Source organism: Ochotona curzoniae, unplaced genomic scaffold (genome assembly GCF_017591425.1).
Source record: "Ochotona curzoniae isolate NIBS_2020 unplaced genomic scaffold, NIBS_Ocur_1.0 contig_1976, whole genome shotgun sequence".
In the NCBI taxonomy this organism is placed as follows: Eukaryota; Metazoa; Chordata; class Mammalia; order Lagomorpha; family Ochotonidae; genus Ochotona; species Ochotona curzoniae.
Window position 1 is genome coordinate 2157587 of NW_024465279.1, and position 23683 is coordinate 2181269.

Sequence of the window (23683 nt, forward strand, 5' to 3'; positions counted from 1 at the left end):
CAGTAGGGGTTGGGCAACTTGGGGAAGCGATAGGGGAAATGCCAGGGTCTATGGAACTGTATCATAAAATGATTATGGAAAAGTGAAAATTAATTAAAATAAAAAAGTTTGTGGGAAATTTGTAGTATGAAAAAATTATGTAAGGGTTTCTAAGATGTTTTTTCACCAAAATAAAAAAAAAATTCAGGGCCCAGATCAGTGGCCTAGTGGCTAAAGTCTAAAATATTTCAAAACAAGGGAAAGTCCATCAATTAACAAACACACTTCTATGAAAAAGAGATTAACTTGAAACACAAATCTGTTCCTGACTTTTTCTAGTTGGAAAACTTACTTGTTCAGTGCCACAGTCGCACACCTCATTTGCTTCTACATGTCCATTGCCACAGGCTGCTCGCTGTCCTTCCATTTCTGGCTTATTCTGAAGACAGCTTGCACCCTCAGTTGAAATGAAACTCTCCAAGTCCCACAAACTGCAACTGCTAAAAATCTTTGCACCACTGGATGTCCTAAAGATTAATGTATAAAACATCGTTGGCTCTTTATTTATGAAAGCAAAATTTCATAGTATATGCATTCATTTCAGACTGTCCCTCCTTATTCTTAAGGGGGTCATAAGATTTCAAACTCTGGGGCCCAGCATGGTAGACTAGAGGCTAAAGTCCTCGCCTTGAATGCACTGGGATCCCACATGGGTGCTGGTTCTAACCCCAGCTGCCCCGCTTCCCATCCAGCCCCCTGTTTGTAGCCTGGAAAGGCAGAATGAGGACGGCCCAAAGCCTTGGGACCCTGCACCTACATGGTAGACCAAGAACGAGCTCCAGGCTCCTGGCTTCGGATTGGCTCAGCTCTGAATGTTGCAGCCACTTGGGTAGTGAATCATCAAAAGGGAAATCGTCCTCTCTGTCTCTCCTCCACTCTATATTTCTGCTTTTCCATTAGAAATAAATGAATCTTAAAAAAGAAAACAATAAGAATGAATCATATGGCAATTGAATACTAACATTTTGCAACATTTTGTTCAGAATTTAAAATTACAAGTAATCTTAGACATTTTGATCAAGACATTAGAATTTTTTTTAGAGAAATTAGTATAAAACTATTGATTTTGTTTGTATTTTGAATTTGTTTTCACTCAGTTCTGTTTTTTCTTGGAACAGATATCGTATGTTCTTCCAATAGACGAGACCTTGTATACTATCCACCTTAAGCAAAGGTAATTTTCCAAAATTTTAGTTCCAAATCGATTTTTACGATGTTGTTATTTGCTTTTACTGAATTGAGTATGAAAAACCAGTCAATGTGGTTGTTATTAAAATTTTAATTATCTTAGATGACTAGTTGCTCCCCTGTAATGAAAATTTTGGACCTAATGCCTCAATTATTATTTCGTGCCTAGTGGCTAGGAATAAACACAAGCATCTCTTGTCCAACAGATAATGTTATCAAATTGATAAGACCAGCAGGATTTCTAGGATGGGGCTTGGTGTCACAGGATGTCATCATTTAGGGTATAATCGGAGAAGGTGTATCATCATGAGGTTGGGTAGTGACACCTTAAATACATCCATTAGATTTTGCACAATCACGTGGCTGGTGAATGGGGTGTGGAAATGTACTAACTATATGCCATATTGCAGAGAACTGGGAAAAAAGAAAAAAAAAATCTCTCACAGAGATTTAATTCACTTTTAGACAAAAGTGAAAAACAACATGGTAGGTGACAACCCTGAAAGTCTTGGGAAGTTGAAGAAGGAAAGGCAGAGGAATTTGCTTTGCATTTGATTTCCACATTAGGATTATTAATCGTGTTAAGGAATAAAATGGAGGTTGGGATATTGATAAGGCATGTGAGTACTGTTTTGATAAATTACATTCATGGTTAGTATGAGAGCCTTTATGAAACTATTACACGTAAGTTACAAAAAAGTACTGCAAAGCAGCTAGGATTTGGTGGAGAAGTGGATTTTTCCCCCCTTAGAACATGCTAACACAGTAGCAAAAAAAGAGTTTGCTATCTGGTTGCATGTAGTGCTGTAGGAATTCAGGGGAATAGCCAGTTGGGAGATACCTCATTCCGAGGAAATGCAGTCTCACTGTTGAAGAAAACTGCACACGAAGTTCCAGGGGACATGCCAGGAGCAATGTTCATTTGGCAGTTGCTTTAATTATTTTTGAATGTGGTATTTGTTTGTTTAGCAACTACGAAGAGGTGAGAGACATTTAATTCAGAGCATGGAGTAGAGGTATCTATTTGAAAATCCTTTATTTACAAAAGTTATTAATGGATTTGAAATGTAACATAAGTGCCTTAACCCAACAAAGACTGGAGATGACTTATGGCTATTATTGCAGTTAATAGTGAAGAGTTGAAATCTTTCCTACCTTGGACCTGGAATATGGTAGATAGGTTTACTCTTAGCAATTCTGTTCGACATAACACTGCAAGTCTGAGACAGAAAAATTGAGCAAGAAAAGAAAGGCATACAGTGAGAAAAGAAGATGGAGATTGTTCCTCTTTGCATACGATGTGATGTTTTATGGAGAAAGTCCTAAATACCTGACTATATGTCAGAACTGATAAATTAGTAAAGATGTAGGATACAAAATCATCTTGTGAAAATAAGCAATGTGTCTTTACTCGAAAGAATAATTTGAAAATAAGTCAAGAAAATACTTGGTTCTGTAACATATGCATATATAAATAAAATATGTGGTAATAAAATTTAAGCATTCAGTTATCTGAGGCAGAGGAACAATTTGGGAGAGTGAGAGGAAGGGAGAGCCTGTCGTCTGATGACTCATTCCTGAAATGGCAACAATGGCTGGACGTGACCAGGTCAGTGCCAGCATCCAAGAAGCACCCCACAAGGTGGAGCGCCCACATGAACCCTTTGGGTTCAGTTACTTGATCAAGTTATTAATGTCTGTAGTAATGGGGAGTCAAATTTATGCATTGGAGCGCGATATCAAACCCGACTATTCCAGTGTTGAGTGCAGCATTCTGATTTACCAGGCTGAGCAACCACCCAGTTAGGGACAACTGTAAGCAATGGTGGAAAAACCGTGGAAGGTATTAAACGCTGATGAAGGGAACTGAAGAAGGTACAAACCAATTGTTCCTATCGCTTGTCTGTATTCATGTGGAATAGTGATCTCTCAACTTTTCGCTCCTTGCATTTTACGGCTAGTGCTACTTAGAGTAAGTGATTTTAACTAACACAGGGAAGATGGTGAGCAGGGTGGGAGTACCAGTAGGTTTCTAAATCTATTGTGACATACCTGAGATTTCCTCACCTTACATAAACCATTTCATAACAATGTGAAACATATATTCGAATAAATGATAAGCAAGAGGGAAAATACAAACAATCCATTGGTATTTATTAAAGGCATTTTAGCCTTCAAAACATGAAACTAAAACACAGAAAAGAAGGAATGGGAAAGGAAGTGAAGTAAGTTTGTCTTTTTAGAGCCGTATCTGCATATTGTCATGGATCAGAAAAATCAATATTGCTAAAATGCGCCTTCTAGTCAAATGAGCTACAGGTTTGATGCAGTCTGTATCAAAATTCCACTTACATTTATTTCATAGAGAACAAACAATCTTGAAATTCATACTCACCTACCGATGGCCCTGAATAGCCCGAGCCCTCTAGAGTCAAAAGGAACAAAGCATGGAGGCATCACACACTTAAATTCAAAGTATACTAGAACAGCCACCTTCCCCCTTCTCCTCCATAGTTGAGCCGTAAAAGTGAAGAACATGAACCCACAAAGGTGGGAGGTAGACGGCATGGCCTAAAATGGAAAGCTATGAGGGCCAACATTGTGGTACACTGGGACAACCCACCACCTGTTTCACTGGAATAAAATATGAACTCTGAATCAGGTTGTCATGGCATCCCTTCTGATCCAGCCTTCTGCAAAAATGCCTGGGAAAAGCAGTGCAATGTGGCCCAAGTACTTTTGCCTCACCACCCACACACAGGCGATGCCGATACTCAGAAACTGAACCACATGCTACTGAATGAGCAATGGGTTATAGAAGAAATCAGAAGAAATAAAAAAAATCCTTGACAATATCAACACAATGTATCAGAATAGGTGGGACACAGCCAAGTGTTGCTAGTAGGAAAGATCATTGCAATGCCTATATCAAGAAGCTAGAAAGGCACCAGGCAAACGAACTAAATATTCATCTGAAGGAGCTAGATAAACCAAGAGTAAAATTATCCAAAGCTTAACAGATAAAAGAAATAATAAAAATGTTGGAGGAAAAAAAACCAAATAGAGACTGAAAGAACAAAATACAAGATCAATGAAACAAGGAGCTGATTCTTTGAGAAAATTATTAAAATAGATAAACCATTAGCCAAACTAATAAATAAAGAGGGAAAAGACACAAATCAATAAAATGGACAGAATTAGGTAACTATGGATCCCTCAGACTATGTAAAAGACTCAGGAAGCATTACAAGCAAATAAATGCCAAAATGAAGAAATAACATCAAACGGTGAAGCTTCTGTAAAGCAAAAGAACCAATCAGCAAAGCAGAGAGGCAACCAAAAGAATGGGAAAAAGTCTTTGCAAACTACACAACAGACAGGGGATTAATGCCCAGTTTTTATGAATGACTTCAGAAACTCAACAAAAGAAAAAAAAAAAACAACCATGTGAAGAAATGGGTGAAGGGAATGAGCAGGTATTTTTCAGAAGAAAAAGTTCAAATGGATAATCAACAAAGGCTCAGACTCCCTACTGACTGGGGAAATGAAAATAAAAACCATATTGAGGTTCTACCTAGCTCCAGTGAGAGTGATGTACATTTGGAAATTTACCAACAACACCTGTTGGCAAGGATGTTGTAATACGTCTACTCCAAGGGATTCTTCTCAGCCATTGAAAAGAAAGAAATTTTACCATTTGAAAAATATGCCACCAACTTGAAGCCACCATACTTAGTGAAATAAACCAGTTCCAAAAGGACCAACACTACATGATTTCTGATAAAAGGCAACTTCATGCTAAGTACAAATAATTAAGCATGTATATACATGTGTTCTAATAGATGAACTGTTAAATGAAGGCCAGCATCACAGCCAGAGAAGATATGTTGCAGTATGCTTCTCTACTCTTGTTTAAAAGGAGGAATCTTGGGCCTGGCGCGGTGGCGCAGTGGTGCAGTGGTTAAGGTCCTCGCCTTGCACGCCTGGGATCCCATATGGGCGCCGGATCTAATCCCGGCAGCCCCGCTTCCTTTCCAGCTCCCTGCCTGTGGCCCGGGAAAGCAGTCGTGGACGGCCCAAAGCTTTGGGACCCTGCACCCGCGTGGGAGACCCGGAAGAGGCTCCTGGCTTCGGATCAGCATAGCATCGGCCGTTGCGCTCACTTGGGGAGTGAATCATCGGACGGAAGATCTTCCTCTCTGTCTCTCCTCTCTGTATATCCGCCTTTCCAATAAGAAAATAATAAAAATAAATCTTAAAAAAAAAGGAGGAATCTTTGTGCCACTGTTAAATATACCTTGACAATTTGATAGTAGATTTTCTACCTTTACCTATAGCTACAATGCCATGATACACTTAAATATAAGGATATTCAACTTGTGTTACCAAATGACATGCAATTGTAATAATATGCAAGAAAACCATGCAACGGTAAAATGGGGAGGGAGAAATAGTAATAACAACAACAAAAAAAAAACTGTTAACAATAGAGAACTGCTTAAACAAAAGCTACCAGATTAGTGACTCCTGCTTTGTATGTCTGGGAAATAGTAACACAAATTCTCTCATATTCAGGTATTTTATAGCGGATACTTTCATGGTGTATTTGCATAACCAAGGATCTGTCAGTTCTCAGTACTCCAACATTCAGGTAATATGGTTATCTGGGTTTTGTAGAGACTTTTAAAAAACGTGTTTTCACAATGGGCTCAGCATCACAAGCCAGGAACTCCCTCTGGGTCTCCCATGTACATGGCAGGGGCCTGAACTTCCAGGATGCATCAGTGGGAACTTGGATCAGAAGCACAGTGGCTGGCCTGGGAGGCAGGTGCTTCACTGTTGCAGTAAACTGTTTCAGATTTGTATCACACAATGACCGCTCTTGATACAACATTGTTCGCTCTGTGTATTGTTAGCGATCAGAAACCAACCTGGACCCTTCTTTGTGGTCCAGAATATGGTATCATTTTGTAGATGTGTGTGTAGAAACTGAATTCCATAGTTCTTAGATGGCCTAACAGTACAATCCAAACTTTGAATTGGAATGCTTGATTTATTAATTGCAGTACAGATTTTGCTTAAAATATTTTACTCTTTATCTTTGTTTATGTGTGTATTACTTAGAAATATATTAATATATTTAATATACTTATATTATAGCATTATATGCTATAATTTTGTCCCTATAATTATATAACCATATAATTATATATTATAGTAACATGATATGTTATATATATTTAATATGTATTACTAACAGTTTACAGTATTTTAAAGAAATTAAGATCCACAATCTTTGCTTTATAGCAGATGAGTTAAATTTTCTACAGTAAAATAATTTTATGTAAATCATGATGCAGCAGTTTGGGAGAAGAACGCAAAATAGTAATCCCAATAATCTATACATAATAGTTATCGTAGTGAAAATAGAAAATATAGGAGTACTTTTTTTCCTCAGTGCCACTTAACTCATATCGTTGTAAACCGGACAGCCTGTGAAAAATATTCAGAAAGTTCAATAAAGTATAGAAATAGTAAGTTGTTTGAAAGTTTTTTTTTTAGTTCATAAGTAACCATATTCTTTCCTTCCTAGCCTCAGTGCTACTATCAAGGATATATTGAAGGGCATCCAAATTCTGTTGTCACACTCAACTTGTGCCATGGACTCAGGTCACATTTTTTGTCTTGGAATATAGAACACCATTGTTACGATATTTGCCTACTACAAATCTATTTGTTTATATTTCATGTGAATCTGGAGGGAGGGATTTTTAAAAAAAATATATTTTAATTTATTAAAAAGTTAGATCTACAGAGAGGAGGGAAAGGTCTTCCAACCTCTGGTTTACTCTCCCCATGGCTGTAGTGGCCAGAGCTGAGCTGACCTGAAGCCAGAAGCTTCTTCCAGATCTCCCACTTGGATGCAGGGCCCCAGTGCTTTGGGCCATCCTCAACTGCTTTCCCAGGCCACAAGCAGGGAACTGGATGGGAAGTGGAGCAGCCGGGACATGAACTGGCACCCATATGGGATCCTGGCAGTTGCAAAGGGAGAATTTTATTCACTAAGCTATGGCATTGGCCCGTGGAGGAGGAGTCTTACGTGGAGACTATTCAGTGGTATCCTCCTCTGCTCCACATGTGGCTACCTTGTTGCTTCCCACTTTCCCCACTGACTACAATTCCTTTTGGAGTTTCTTCCATCTCTGTAACTATATAAAAAAAGATAAATGGAAAGTTCATTTTGTTGATTAGGGAAATCATTTGCCTCTTTGGGATCTTCTCTAAGTCAGAGTTTGGCTCAATAACACTGGACTAAAAGCATTCTGCATCTGTTATTGTCAAAGCTTTGTAATATAGACTTGGTTAAAAGCACCTAAAACTATTTGTTTAATTTTACAGAGGATTGCTGCAATTTGAAAATGTTTCTTATGGTATTGAGCCTTTGGAATCTACTGTTCCAATTCAGCATCTTCTTTATAAATTAGGGAATGAAAACAAGGACTTGGGAAGTTTCAACTATGACACTATAAGCATAGAAAAGCAGGTAATGGACAACAATCTTTAAACAGATGAGAAAGTGAGTTATTGGTTATACTTATAAAAGTAATTTTAAGGATATTTTAAACCTGTAGAAAATATCCCTTTCTTATTAACAACCTAATTTTTCTTTCCCCAACTGTTTACTTGCGAGTGGACCACAGTATTTCTCTGAGCAGCGATCTTTCACCTACTGCTTTATGACCAGGATTTATTTTAGCTCTCATTTGGTTAGCATTATCACTTTCTAAACCTTATCTAATAGTTTTAGAAACCAACATAACCTTAGTTCTTACTATTGTCTCTATATTGCTGGAAGTTATTCAATAGAGCTAATATTTGTAGAGATGAACTCATCATCAAAGAGTCAGTATTAACTAAATAGTAACTATAACTGAAGTGTAATAAGCAGGTTTGCCAGTTATGTCTGTGTAAATTGTTCAGAATGCTCACTGAGAACCTGCATGTGATAAACTCATAAAAGCTATTACGGAAAGAAATTTCATGCCAACTAGCAGTGGTATAGATTTACTTACATTATACAAGACTATGTGGTCATGTTAGTTATTTTTGATGCGTATCTGGCCAATCTTGTATCAGTTAGGAAAGAAACAAAACCTCAGAATTTATCTAGACATATAAAAAAGACTGTATTTCTCAACAGCATTTAGTTCTAGTTGGGGGACCATGTGATGAGTTAAAGTCTTACTGTTCACACCAATTCCCTTAGTGTCTGGAATGTAGTACATGGTCCACATGTGTGAAGATGATTAATAGAGAGCAGGATAAAATCAATTTTGCACTTGGAAATGAGCAGACTCAAACCACTCCTCCTCTTCATAAATTCCAATTCCAGATGAGTACAGAACAACTAAATTATTCAGCACTATGACGTTCATGTGTATACTTTAACATTATGTTAAAAACAGAAAGTTTTGTCTTTCTTGTGACTTTATGAATCTGATTTCCAGAGGTTTTGGATGACCTCTCTTACTGAGAGGTATGGGCATTCTGCCCAGATGCCCTCAGATTTCTTTCTACTGCATTTGTGTCATTGTGGTTTTGGATAAGAGCCCCTTCCTGTCTTCTGCTTTGGCTTCTAATGGCTGGTAGTTGTAATCCCTCTTTTTTTTTTTTCAGCAAGCTGTTCTTCAGCCATAAAAACTTCTTTGCCCTTTTTGGGTCTTGTTTATTTCACTAAGCACAATGGTTTTCAGCTGGGATCATTTTTTTTTTCAAGTAGTAAGATTGTGTTCCTTTTAATGGCTGAGTAGTATTCCATAGTGTATATGTCTAATTTAGGGAAAATAATAAGGGATTTGGAACCCTTGAACTTCTAAATCTGTGTTGTCAAGTTAAAAATAAATATGAAGAATAAAAAAAAATCCTTCTTTGTTCAGGCGGTATCAGAGTCGTTGAGCTCTGTCTTTCTCTAGAGTAATTTTAAACCAGTGCATCATGGGTGTTGGAAGAAGGGAGCTCAGCTTCCTTGTCACACATGAATCAGAAACACTTCACGGCATAAATTAGCCTGCAGCGTCTCTTGATGGCACTTTTCCTGAAAGTACCATCTTGTATGGCATCTCTCGCTCCTAATTTTTTTTCAATTGTTTAACTGGCTTTTCCAAGAAGAATGTCCTTAATAAATATGTTTGAGTTTGAACTTAGCAAGTGACAGGATCTGAAAAGTAAGAGAGGAAGAGAGGATACTGAAGGCCATCATTGTTTGGACAGGGGTTGGAGTAAAGAGGATGGAACAGTGAGGAGAAAGCAGAAAGCCCTCTTATACTTACTTGGTTGCTGATTATCATTGTAGCTTAAGGTGGTAACCGTTCCGACAATTGAAATACCCTGGATGAATGCAGCCTGAACAACAGCAAACTCAGTGGAATGAAGGTACTTGTCCTCAGAAGCTCATGTTCCTCTCAAAGTCACACTTCCACCCCTGTGGATTACAGCAGGGTAGACAGACCCCTTTATTGATTTGCAGACACAGCTGCCATCGATTAAAGCAAAGGCGCTGACCCAGAGGCTACCTCTCTGAACTGACCTGGAACCAAATACACTTCATTCTGTTTAAAACCATAAACTCGTTACCAATGAAACACCACAAAAATGAAAGGAGTATTATGCCGTAAGTATATAGGGAGCACAAGAGACTTGGGAAAAAAAAAAAAGATAGCCTACCACATTATAAGAATACAATAGTTCTCCATAATTGGATCCTCAGATGAAGGAAAGCTATGAAATGCCAGAAACAGAATCGAAAAAATTGTTGCAAATAAACTCAGCACAATGTGAAAGAATATACATTGGTACATCAAATAAGAAACCAGTGAATGACATGAATGAAAACATGAGCAAAGGGATAAAAGCCATTATAAAGAACCAAAAAGAGCTTATGGGATGAAGTTATCAGTCTGTTAAAAAAAATACACTGAGAATTTTAACAGCAAAATAGAGAGCGTTAGAAAGGATTTCTGACTTCAAGAACAATACTTCTGAAGTGACATAATCATAATGCTATGTAAATAAGTTATAATCCAAAACCAAACTCATTTTTTTAAAAAGAAAAATGTTTATATAGAGCTATATCTAGGGAGGAATAAAGATAGCTTTTAGGGAAGGAAGGTATAGCTTAAGAATGCAAAGAGAGCCATGAGACAAAGTCAGGTGGAATGCAGAGCTGGAAAAAGAAAATCCTCAGACGGGTTGATTGAAGCTCCCTGGAGGCCACTGGAGGGAAGCAAAGTTGTGCAAACAACAGCTGCTGAAAAAACGCACCAAGTTGCAGCCAGCAGCCCAGGAGGAAGGTGACCCCAGGAGAGCTGCAGAAGGGCATCCCAGTCCAAGAACAAAGGGCTGGGGAATTTGGAGCCCAGCACAAAGGGGAACACCCAGCGGCAGCCCCCCAGCCCCTCACCTCCAAAATAAAAACCACTGTGAAGTAAAAAGTCATAGAACAAAACTCTGATGAGGGGAAGCAAGGCTGCGTAAAAGCATCTGAGATCGCTAATGTTCTTGTGTCACTGCTATGGCTACAGCCTATAAATAATGAGGATCTAGTCCGCACTGTGCTCTCATTAGTGCTTTGGGACACACCACCCTAGCACCGCAATGATAGGTTTGTTATATGTTCGCTAACTTCATGTGGATAAATGTTCAATATCCTTTTTTTTTTCTGCTTCTCCTCCTCTTGATGGACTGCACTCAAGGGGATATGTAAATTACTATGTTCATAGGTGGAATCAAAGAGAAATAACTCCTCATGCATCTACCTCAAGGATGGACTCAAACGAAATGACTGACAATCTCCTACATTGTCAGGAGACACTCCACTGGCAGCATGATGAAAATTCACCAAAGGCACCCGTTGTAAGACTGGAGGGGAGATCAGAGGGGAGGGGAGGGAACTTGGGAAAGGAGAAGGGAGGCCCTAGCACCAACTAAACTGTGTAAAACAACAACAACAAAACGTATAGGCCCAACCCAATGGGTTGCACCCCAGATCACGCAGACACACCACTGGGGAGCCATTCCATTGGAAGGTGAGCTGCTGGAGAGATGAAGAGACAAAGAGGAACAGTACATAATGATAAAGGGATCATCCAGCAAGAAGAAATTACAACAATAAATGTATACACACAGAATGCACACCTAGCTGCATAAAGCCATTGATGGGGCTAAGTAGGGACATAGATCCCGATACGATAATGGTGGGGGACCTTAACACTCCCTTAACATCAACAGAGAGATCAGTTAGACAGAAATTCAGCAAGGAAGCAACAGATTTCACACAGACAATGGAACAAGTAGACTTAACTTGTATTTATAGAACCTTTCATCCCATGGACACTGCATGTCCATTGCTTCCTGCAGCCTTCTTCAGGATTGATTATATTATACCTCACAAAGCACACCTCAGCAATTAAGAAAAAATTGAAACGACCCCATGCATCATTTCAGACCACGACAGAGTGAAACCAGTAAATCAAAAAACGCCAGAAAATGTGTAAAATCTTGGAAGCTGAACAACATGATGCTGAATGAACAATGGATTAGAGAGGAAACCAAAGAGGAAATTTAAAAATTCCTTGAAAGCAATAAAGATTCGAGCAGAACATACTAAAAATTATGTAACTCTGCCCAGGCAGTGTTAAGAGGCAAATTTCCTGCAATTAATGCCTATATTAGGGAACAGGAAAGACAGCAGTAAATGAGCTAAGACTAAACCTGGAGGAGCTTTAGAAAAACAATAGCAAAATAATCCCAAGATCAATAGGAAAAAATAATCAAAATAAGAGAAAATAAACCAACTGGAGGCCAAAAGAATACACAAAATCAATAAAACAGTTTGTTCTTCAAGAAAATAAGCAGAATAGACACACCACTGGTACAACTGACAAAAAAAAATAAAAGCAAGAGGAGACAAGAATTATGTCAGGATGAAAAAGGAACATAAGAGATACCACAATCATACAGAGAATAATCAGAAATTACTATAAGCAACTACTCTATGCCAACACATCAGAAGACTTCCAAGAAATGGATAGATTCCTGGACACGTATCAACTACCAAAACTGAGACATGAGGCAAGAGAAAATCTAAATAAACCTGTAATCAAGACAGGGATCAAATCAGGAATTAAATTCCTCCCAACAAACCTTGAGGAAAATGACAAAATAAACTTTGAGGAAAATGACAAAACATCGAAAAAAGAAATAGAAGACCTTAAAAAATGGAGGAACATACCATGTTCCTGGATGGGCAGAACAGCATCATCAAAATGTCTTTACTACCCCCAAAATAATAGACAGATTCAGAGTGATTCCAATCAAAATCCCAAGAGTATTCTTCATAAAGCTGGAAAAAGTGATGCAATACATTGCATCTGGAGACCACAAATATCCAAAACTGTATTGAAGAATAAGAATCTAGCTGAAGGGATCCCAGTTCCAGACCTTAGGACATGTTTTAGGGCAGTAGTAATCTAAACAGCCAGTACTGTTAGAGAAACAGGAAGATCAATGGGGCAGAATAGAAACATCAGAAGAGAGTCCACACATGGTCAGCCAGGTGTACATTTTAACAAGAGAACAGAAAACAAGAAAAAGAGATGGATAGCAGCCTGCAAAAGAAACAAGACCCTTACATTCAAATATACAGAAAGATCAAATCTAAATGGAAGAAGGATGTAAACCTACGCCCAGAAGCCACCCAACTATTAGAAGAAAACATAGGAAATACTCTACAAGATACAGGCGAAGGCAAACACTTCCTAGAAAAGTTATCAAAAGCACAGACAGTCAAGATCTTAACATTATGGTCTTCCATTGAAACCAACAGAAGAAAGTAATAATGCTTTTATAGTTAAAGTACATGCAATTAAGCCTTCACTAAGAGTTTGCTCTGTATTATAAGGATGAAAGTTGAGAAAATGATCTATGTTTCCTTTCATCATTTAGAGTAAGAATGAGGATACTGATCAATGGAAGATTCCTGACTTTTCCAAGAAGATTGGTTTCTGTAACTTGATGAGTATATTTATCTCCGAAGAAATAAAGCAATAGTCGTGTTCTCCAAATTAGTAGAGAAAATTGTAAGAAAATACCAATCTGAAACATTCCAAGGAAAGAGTAATAAAGATCAAATTTGGAAGCTCATAATTCCCGATTTTGAGACTATTGAGATTGGATGAAAGTGATTTAAACGCTTCAATGGCAAAACTTGTGCTTCTACACAAAGTAATACAAATGTTAGCTTTTTGTGAAGGGACATGTAAAACAAAATTCAACATGAAGGATGACAAAAGATGCGAACACTAGCTTAAAAATATCATCACTATTCATCATATGAATCGTGAGTTACAGTTGGTGAAATACACGCACGAACAGAGACATGGAGGTCATTTACCAATAAAAGTTCAGTAAAAAGATAATGAGTAGCTTTAAGCTATAATATAAAATGATATCCGCAAGAAGAAATAAAGTTGCCCTTGGCCGAATGGTAAATACCAGCTTAAAACCATTTTTACGAAAAACAAACAAACAACAAAACAGCAAAAACCACTCTTCCCTTTGAATAATGGAGAAAAGGAGCAGAGAATCTGTGAAGAGCTAGAACGTTTGTGGCTCACACTGTATAGTCTTAGTTCACAGACGTATACGTAACTTACATTGCATTGGAGCTACAGCAGTTGTCCTCAGCCTTGAGAAGGGATGAGGAAAGAGAAAGGGGAAGTTAGTGGGGACCTTGATACTTCAGCCATTACCCCTTTTTATTTTTAAAACTAAAATTTAATCATTGTTTTATTAAGTAAATTATATAAAACTTCGATGCTTCTTATTTTTACACGCTATTTTAGTTGTTTTAATTTTAATACCACAACAATACGTCTGTCATGCGTGTATCCTGGCATTCCGGCGTATGCATTAGGAGGAAGCTGGAATTGAGATGGCACTTGACCGGGGGCACTCTGCTCTAAGAGGCAACGGGCAACGTAACTGCCACGTCAAATGACTTCCCCTGCCCCTTTTTTGTTTCTCATTCTGTATGCAATTACATAATGCACATGGTGGCATGGCTGATGGTGTCCAGGTGTTCTCTTGGCCTCTGCATATTTTTAAAATTGTGTTTCATAAACAGCCAGTTGGGAGAAATACTCCAGTGATCTATAACACAGAAAGCTGACTATAGTTGACAACAATTTAGGCATTAAAAAAAAAAAAAAACAGAAGTTTAGAGGCTCAAAACACAAAGCAATGATACAGTCCTAAGGAGCTAGAAATACTAATATTCTGGATTTTACCGTTGCATGGTTTACACATCTCTACGGTTATCACCCTATACCTCATAATGATATGTAGGTATCTCTGTTAATTAAACATATTTTTGGATATTGAATAGTTAGTTTTGAAATTTCCTGGATTTTCTTCTACCCTCTCAAGTCTGTTAAATGTCTCTGGCGGTTTTTAATTTTCATCATTAAAATTTTAAGCAGTACAGTTTTCTTTTTTTCATTTTCAAACTTTAGTGATGTTTTCTCTTTGGTAAATCTTCACCCTTCTGGTTTCCTTGAGTTTCTTGTTCATGTTTTCTAAGTTCTTTGAGCATATTTAAAAGTTATTTTACAGTCTTTGTTTATAAAGACAAACGTCATATCTGATGAACATTATTTCTTATTTTTCTGGGAAAACAAGTCATACTTGTTTCTTTGAAGTTCTCAGAGTGTGATTATTTTTGAGAGATTGGCATTCTGAATATTTTGGTGCTGGTGGTCCTGGATGATGAATACTACCATTCTCATGCAGATTCCAGAGTGACTGTTGTTGAAATTTCTTGTGGGTTGTCATTGCTGTAGCCCCTCTGTGAGTTTCCTAAGTGGCTATTTTCTGAAGACTGTTTCTGCTTTGTGGTCATTTAAGAGTTGTGACACAGAGGTTTTTTTTTTTTTTTAAATGTGGGTTCCAAAAATAAAACTCTATCTTAGTTTTCATAGGTTGAATTTGAATACAGCTGCACATTTGTTATTTTTGGAAATGGGTTCTTTACACATTTCTTATCTTGGACGTTGGCCAAATGTATACAAGCAGAGGTTCTGAAAGCAGGGGTGGTGGTATGGAAGTAGATGCGAAACTGTTCCTGTTGCATATACTGGGTCAGCTTACAATGCCCAGGCCAGGCTAAGGGCACAGGGAAACAGACTCAGCTCTGCCTGAGACGCATGGCAAAGGACACAGATTCAGAAGGAGGGTAAAAAAGGAGTCTTTTAAAAAACCTCTAACACCTTAGCAATATGTGAAGCACTTTAATCAGTTGCGGAATGTAGATGAAATAGGTGGTTGTAGGTGCTAGATGTTTTGTGCTGTGTTCACAAATTATAAGCTACAGATATATTCAGTGACATCACACACAATATTCTGATCACTGGAGACGATTGCTATAACCCTTAAAGCACTTACATTGGTACTAAACATTCATAAAAAAAGCAAATAATAGTCTTGTATATGCTATGGTAACAACTTTGATGAAGAGTTCAGAGTTGGCTAATTATGAGAGATTTCAAGTTTTATATGACGCTTCTGTTTTTTTCTAGCCACGTGTTCCAGATGTATTTCCTCTTTTTCTAGAAATGTACATTGTGGTGGATAAAGCTTTGGTATGTGTTTTGCTTTTTCTTTGATTTTAATTATTTGGCACAAATGTACAATTGTTTATAATAAGAGCATGTAGATATTTCTGACTATTTTATTTTTTATCACTGGGAGAATAACAGTGCTAACTGCACAGCCAATTGGTCAAAATCACACTAGTGCTATAAAAATGATGTATTTTAAGTCTACATAATAATCCTACACAAGAAAGTGATTTCTTTTTGACCCTTCCTTCACATCTCTAAAACATCTTCCTATCCAACTAGTACTGCTTTTAAATTGTGCTATGTGGTTAAAATGAAGTTTTTCAGCATTGACGTCACTTTATGGGGATGTCAAGGAAGGGCAAGCGATTTTGTGTTCTAGGGAATATTTCTGTGTATGAAATGCATACTGGATGTTGATTTTGGGTTGTTTGGCTAGCAAATGAAAGGTGCACTTGAAGGAGAGTCCTTTACTAGCTATTGAAGTTATCTATCCATGATCTTGGGCCCAGCAAGGCCCCAAGATCCCAAAGTAGAGGAAATACACGCATAAAAGGAATGATTAATGCTCACAAAATGAATACACAAAAATAAGTGGAGATTGAACCCTGTGATGGCTGTGCAAACCTGGCCTTTGTAACTATGAGAGAAGGTTCTTTTCATGAAATTTCAAGAAAGTTGGTTTGTCTAATATGCACAGTCAGTGGTGGGACACACATGATATTCGGAGGTTATCCTAAAGAGAGTCATTGAAAATTTAAAACAGGGTTCAAGATATATTCATGTTTTCCTCTTAGAATAATCATCTTTCTAATGATATAGGGCTTGTGCTGCTGTTGGGAAAATTGGAGAAGCAACCGTGTAAGATTTTATTCCAATAGTTGGTGAAAAACTTCAAAGTAAGTTAGTGTTTTAAGACTGGAAGTAGAGAAACATCTTGAAGACATTGATGAGGTAGCGTAGAAGAACCTGTGCTTTTATTTGACTTATTCATTTGCTTAATAAACAGACTAAACAGAGTGCAGATACCATTTAATGTTCTAATGATGAGGGATATAGTAGTGACCCGCTTTGATGTCTTATTTTCCACTGTGGAATCTCCAAGACAGCCTGAAATCTCTGAAAGCAAATTCAAAATGCAAGGTAGCAGATCGTTTTAAAATATAAAATCAATCCTCTCTTTCAGTACGAATACCTTGGCTCTGACAGCATGATAATAACACATAAATTCATCGAAATTATCGGCCTTGTAAATTCAGTAAGTCTTTCTCACTTTTCATAGCAAACGGACTTTAGTTTGAAGTTTTCAATTGTACTAACTTGCTATAATGTTTCCGAATAATTGAATCACATATATATTTCATATGTGAAATATACATTGTATCTACATACATAAACAAGGAATGATTTATAAAAATCCAGTGCATTTCCCACTAACACAGCGAGTAGCATGAATGTGTATGAACAGAACTGACGATCTTCAGATCTGATTAGGTTCACAGCACTTGTCTGTATTACTGATACTCAGTGGTTTGTCTACTTACTGTTTGTTGAAGTCTTTGTTTAGTGGAGGGCTGTGCTATTGCTTTTGAGGTAAATTGTGACTGTGTAATTGCAGAAATTAGAGAAAGCAAGGCAGGAGGAGAGAGGGTGGACACGAGGACGAAAGGCAGCCAGGGTAGCTGAGAAGTGTCATCGCATTCCTTAAGTTATGTGCCAAGTACCTCAAGCTTATTCTGCTGATGGAAATACAACTTCAAAATAGAGTAACTGTATGTACATTTGTCTCTTCCGTGATTAGATGTTTGCCCAGTTCAAAGTTACTGTTGTGCTGTCATCTTTGGAGTTGTGGTCAGATGGAAATAAGATTTCTACAGCTGGTGAGGCCGATGAACTCCTAGGAATATTTTTAAAATGGAAACAGTCTTATCTTAAGTCAAGACCTCATGATGTTGCATATCTGTTCATGTAAGCATAATGCTGCAGTACTCCTAGTAGGAAAAAAAGTGATACTGGTAATATATAGATACAGAGATACAGATATAGAGTCTAAGATAAAGAGGAGTCTTTCTCATTTATGACTTTAGTGTTTGATTATTCATTTTGTGTTTATTCTGGCTATTTGCTGATTTTCCAGTTGTCAGACAACATAAAAATGTTGATTTACATTTGTTTCTTTGTTCATCAACTTCGCACAAGGGGATTGAGGTTTCTAAACTTTTCAAACTATGGTTTGAGCTCACAGTTTGTTAAGTCCAACCCTTACTCTTAACTACTCTTTTAAAAAAAGAGATTTATTTTTTCTTTATTTGCAAGGCAGATTTTATAGAGAGAGAAGTAGAGACAGGAAGAAATCTTCCATTCACTGGTTCACTCCCCAAATGATGGCAAGAGTGAGAGCAGAGCTGAACTGAGGCTGGGTCTCCTATGTGGGTTCAGAAAATCATGACTTGGGCCATGCTCTGTTGCCTTTCCAGGGCAGAAGCAGGGAACATGATTGGAAATGCAGCATCTGGGAATTGAACTGGCATCCATATGTGCTGCTGGTGCCATAGGCAGAGAATTAGCCTACTGCATGTCTGTGCTGGCACTTATTCTTAACTTCTTATAGATTGGATTTATTTTATAGTATTTGTCTTTTTGAGCACTGATAAAAAGTTTGTAATACAAATTTTAAGTGTTTTGTTCTAATGAGCTGTATGCATTATTTTTAAATGTTTTATGATGAGAAATTATAGCTGTGCATTTAAGATCTTACCTCATATGAAGCTTCTAACATGAATCAGCCAATTCCTTTGAGTAAATTTCTGTATGTTAATGTAGAAACATATATAGCTTTTTCAGTGGACATATTAGTATTTCTTTTTGCTTGTGACCCTCACATCTCTCTGACAGTAATAAATGTTAATACTGTTTCTCTCTATTATTTATTTATTTATTTCTTTTTGCCAGCTCGATGGATCTCAACAAATGCCATTATAATTTAATTCACTTTTTCTGATGGCTGTTGGATCTGAGAGTTTTTTTTTTTCTTATGCTTCACAGATGGATTTGGCTGTGAACTTCTGTAACTGCTTTTTCATGTCTAGTTGACCTGATTTCTGTGTATTTGGAAAGGAAGGAGCTGGGGGAATAGTGTGACAGTGAGAGAGCAAGGGCGAGAGCGAGCAAGCGAGAGAGAGGAGAGAAAGACAGATCATCTGATTCATTCCCCAGTTGCCTGCTGAGCTGACGCTGGGTCAGGCACAAGCCAGGAGTCAGGGATTTCATCTAGAGTTTCCACAAGGATGCAAGAGCTTGACAGCTTGGCTGTCATCAGCTGCCTTTGCAGCCATAGCTGCTTGACGGTGGATTAGGGCGAAGACAAACTAAATTGAGTAGAAAGTCATTACTCAAGGGGGAAAGCTGACAGGCTGCAGGTCTGGATGATGGTTAGACATGTGGATGGCTAAGAAATTACTGGTGGACCTATAGACACTGGGGAGCACAGTACAGACAACTGAGCAATGCAGAAGTGACCAATTTCCCACGGACAACTGAAGCTCCTCTGGGAGACCAGGTAGAAGGGAGAATTACCAAAGTAGTGGGAGGAGGTTCAAATCCTAGAATCATGGGTTTTGGCCAAAGGTTGATTTGAACGTGAGCCAAGACAGAGCAGCTAAGTTCCTGAAAAAAAGGCTGGGGAGAGGTTGAGCAGGCTGTGGTGCAGCAGGAGCTGGGAGTACCATGGGTGCAGAGAAGTAGCCTGGAAGTGGTGGGTAGGAACCAGTGAGGGAACAAGGTTGTGCAAATGGCCACCAGGATCAGGTTCCAAGACGCTTGCACCTTAAGAACGTATGAGATCCCTCCTCCAGTGGGGTTGCCCAGCTCTGCGAGGATCCCAGAATGGAACAGGAGGATAAAAAGAGATCTGTATCCTAGAGATCACGGGGAATTTGAATGCCCTTGCGGGCCAAGAACGCTGAGGTCAGTCGTTTCCTATCAGAGCTCCCATACATGATTGAAGCTGCTCAGAACTCCCCACAAAGGGTCTGATGACATCTGAACAACTGCCAGAAGCCCCGGTTGGTCCTTGGAGATAAAAACAATTGTAAATTTCCTTCTGGATTCAGGAGAGGAGCTTTCTCTGGTCCTTTCTTAGTTGTAGCTTTGGCTCCCCATCCTCTCTTGCACTGACCGTCAGGGTCGCTCAGAAGCCCCAAAGTTAACTCAGAGAGAGACTAATCTAGAAGGCTTTGAAACAGACAGGAAAAAGTCAGCTCCCAATTTGGCTTTTCCTAGCCCTAGGATGCAGAGTTCCGTTATTCCTCACTTGCTAAGCTATTGGGGATTTTTCTGCTCAACAGCCGAAGACTGTTCTACTCTTCAATTGTTAATATATGGCTTGTTAGAGTTATTAGTCTGTTTTGATTATCCTAAAACCTATTATCTGTAAAACCTTGCTTGAATACTATAAACTGCTACATTTAAACATAATAATAAAAAAAACCCTTAAGTTGCAAAAACAAAAACGAAAACCAAAAAAACCGCATGACATCCTCCAAAAGGCAGAAAGAGGCAGCCAAGCGCCCTGTATGCTGGAGGTGCCACCTTAACTGCCCAGGGATATGATGGCTGACAAAGAATGTAAGCAAATCACATGAATATAATTTATTCTCAGACTTGGGTGTTAGGAATAACCAGCTTGAAATAATAGAATTGCTTAAAACAAATAGAGATAAAGAAGTGAGAAGGCAGTGTACTTGTGAAATGATGTGCAATTGAAGCAGAAATTATATTGCAAATTAGAACTACAAGGATAGCTCTCTCTCTCCCTCTCTCTCCCTCTATCTATCTGTAGAGAGAATCTGCCCCTTGTAGTTGAGAGTGTAAATCTGGATTCAGACTGTACAAGTTTGTGTCCTTCAATAAAACATTAATTGTTCTGCCTTGAGAGAGTAACAAACACTGCTTATCTGATGTTTGATTTCTTTAATGGTAGAAAAATATCAATTTCACTGGTTTTCTGTGATAATTAAATGGTTTATTCAGGTAAAGGTTTGGAGATAGTGTTGTAAGAGTATTGCTTAGGCCCATGCTCAAAACTGGAATACTATTTAGCTGGGATACAATAAAGCCATTCCCATGAAGACCTGTTGAGCTTTTTGTGTGGGAGTGACATGTTTGGGATCATAAATTAATAACCTTTTTTGAGGGGCAATTGGTAACCTTGTCTAGATGTGATGAGTGCAATAAAGCCATCAAAATCATGGATGTGTTAGGCATTCTAGAAAATCCAGTATGTTTAAATCATTTAAAATATTTTCAAACTTTGAACAAGGGTATGTGAAATAATTGTACCTCACTTATCAAATTAAGCTTCCATGAACTACCTATTAATTTAGAAGATTCTCAGATATCAAGGTTCATTACCATGAGTAATATTTCCTCATTTAGTTATAGGGATAATCCACATTACCTGGGTGCAGTGTTTCCTGGAAAGATTTGTGATACTGAGTATTCTGCAGGAATTGCAGTGGTAGGTAATCATTTAATCTTATATCCAAAAGTTACATGATAAAAATTTGCATCAGAATAGCCTATATGTGTTCTACAGTTTGCAATTTTGTTTATTTATAGGCTGCATTTGTTTTTTGTTACTGTTAAAATTTTGATGTATGTAGAAAGAAACTTTTGTGGAAATATTAGTTTTCAATAAAATATTAATATTAAATCATCAACTATTCTCAGTTAAATTCATTAATCAAATCAAATACATAATCCTCATTAGTTAAATAATTAAGCACCAATTGCTATTAATTACAATAATTACATTGGTAATATAATTGCTAATTAAAATTAATCATGATTATTGAACAACTAATTGATTACTAAATTAAAATTAATGACACATTAATTACTAGTTACAATAAATAACAGTAGAAATACTAGTTATACTTAGAATTTGGAGAGTGAGTAAAAATACCATGAGTAAAATAAATACACATACATTCCTGACTATGTGGAGTAGGACAGCCTGAACATTTCTATAAGCCCAGATTTTTGCTTGCAGACATAAATTTAGGAAAAAACTTTTACAGATCCAATACCTTCAAAATGAAAATCAGTGATTAAAAACATCCCTTTAAAAAAGCTCCCAAGATCTGAAACATGGTTAAAAGTTCTGTATTTTTAAATTGCAAAGTTGTGTCTGCTGATTGTGACCAATCTGTTAAATGCATATAGGATTGGGTAGAAAAAGTCAAGCAATCTGACATATTACCACCTCAGTGGAGAAAATAATTACTAGCATTTAAAAAAAATTTTTTTTTTTAAATTGGAAAGTCAGATATACAGAGAGGAGGAGAGACAGAGAGGAAGGTCTTCCATCAGATGAGTCACTCCCCAAGTAGCCACAACAGCTGGAGCTGAGCCAATCCGAAGCCAGGAGCTAGGAATTTTTTCCAGGTCTCCTATGCGAATGCAGGGTGCCAAGGCTTTGGGCCGTCCTCCATTGCCCTCCCAGACCAAAAGCAGTGAGCAGTGATCCCATATGGGATCCCGATGTGTCCAAGGTGAAGACTTTGCCTCTAGGCTATTGCGCCAGGCCCAGTTACTGGCATTTTCAAAGATAAAATTGGGCATACACAAAGTTTAAGGAAAGGTAGAATTTAAAAGTGAAAATTTGGTGAAAGCACTTTCATCTGTGCTTTTTTTTTTCATTTATGTGTTTTCCATGAACATGCTTTTTTTTTTTAAAGATCAAATCAATTTTATCTTTTAATTTCATTTACACAAGTTTTCTGGAGTCCCTTTCATCTTCCACTTTGTGTCTTTTTTTTTTTGATTTGTCACTCACTGTCTGAGTAAATTTTTTCAGAAAAATTGGATTTTGAGCATGTATCTTTTTACACATATGTCTAACAGATGTTTAACATTTAAATCTTATAGCAAATTAATGCATACACATACTAAAAATTTAAACTTTTGTAATCATTGGGAGTGAGAAATGATAGTGCAGGTCTTTTTATATTAATATAGTCATGCTTAAAATTAAGTATAAATTCCTTTTGCTTTTTAAGTTTGGTTATTTAAAGATGAATGTACATCTGTTCCTCTTCTGTTTTATAAACTGTCAGAATGATTGGTAATATTATCTTTGTGTGCTTGTTATTACATGAAAATTATTTTAAAATTTGAAATTCATGCATAGATTAGATTTTTTTTGATTCTATAGTACATGTAATTATTTTCCCGTGGTAGAGAATCAGTTAAAAGGCTTGTCTTCATGTTGATTTAATATTTGCAGTTGGAATAAAAACACTTTAATGTGTCTTGTAGCATATACATAGAATGATATGTGCATATGTGACTTCCTCTTTGAATCCATATATTATTCACTTGGTTCTTTTGTCAAATGGCATTGGCTTTGGCTTTCAGAATGATATTGACCAAGAGTGCTGAGCATGAACTAGTGATCAGGTTCTAGGTCCTGAAGACAATATTTTCATCTTTTCTCTGTTCCTGTACTGTGTCGGGGTATGTTCCATCTATACATGGTTTATTAAAGGCTTTTATTTTTTCAACCATGGATGAATCTTGAATTACATTAAATGCTTTCCTGCATATGTTGAAATGATCATATGATTTTTATGTTTCCTTTTGTTGATGTGCGATAATAAGTATTTTTGTTTATATAGGTATATTGAGCCATCCTTGCGTCCCTGGGATAACTTGCAATTGATCATAACGCTTGATTTTCCTGATGTATGGTTAGATTGACTAGTCTAATATTTGTTGAG

At 37.4% G+C, this 23683-nt stretch overlaps 1 protein-coding gene across 1 annotated transcript in view; it reads left to right on the plus strand.

Annotated features, from left to right (window-relative positions):
- LOC121149887 (disintegrin and metalloproteinase domain-containing protein 32-like) overlaps positions 1-23683 on the plus strand; it is a 71197-nt gene that overhangs the window by 10754 nt on the left and 36760 nt on the right. Inside the window, 8 exon segments of the mRNA XM_040970553.1 lie at positions 1158-1213; positions 5803-5878; positions 6821-6897; positions 7627-7804; positions 15861-15923; positions 17089-17160; positions 17704-17870; positions 21339-21420. Of these exon segments, the coding sequence (XP_040826487.1) occupies positions 1158-1213; positions 5803-5878; positions 6821-6897; positions 7627-7804; positions 15861-15923; positions 17089-17160; positions 17704-17870; positions 21339-21420 (771 nt within the window).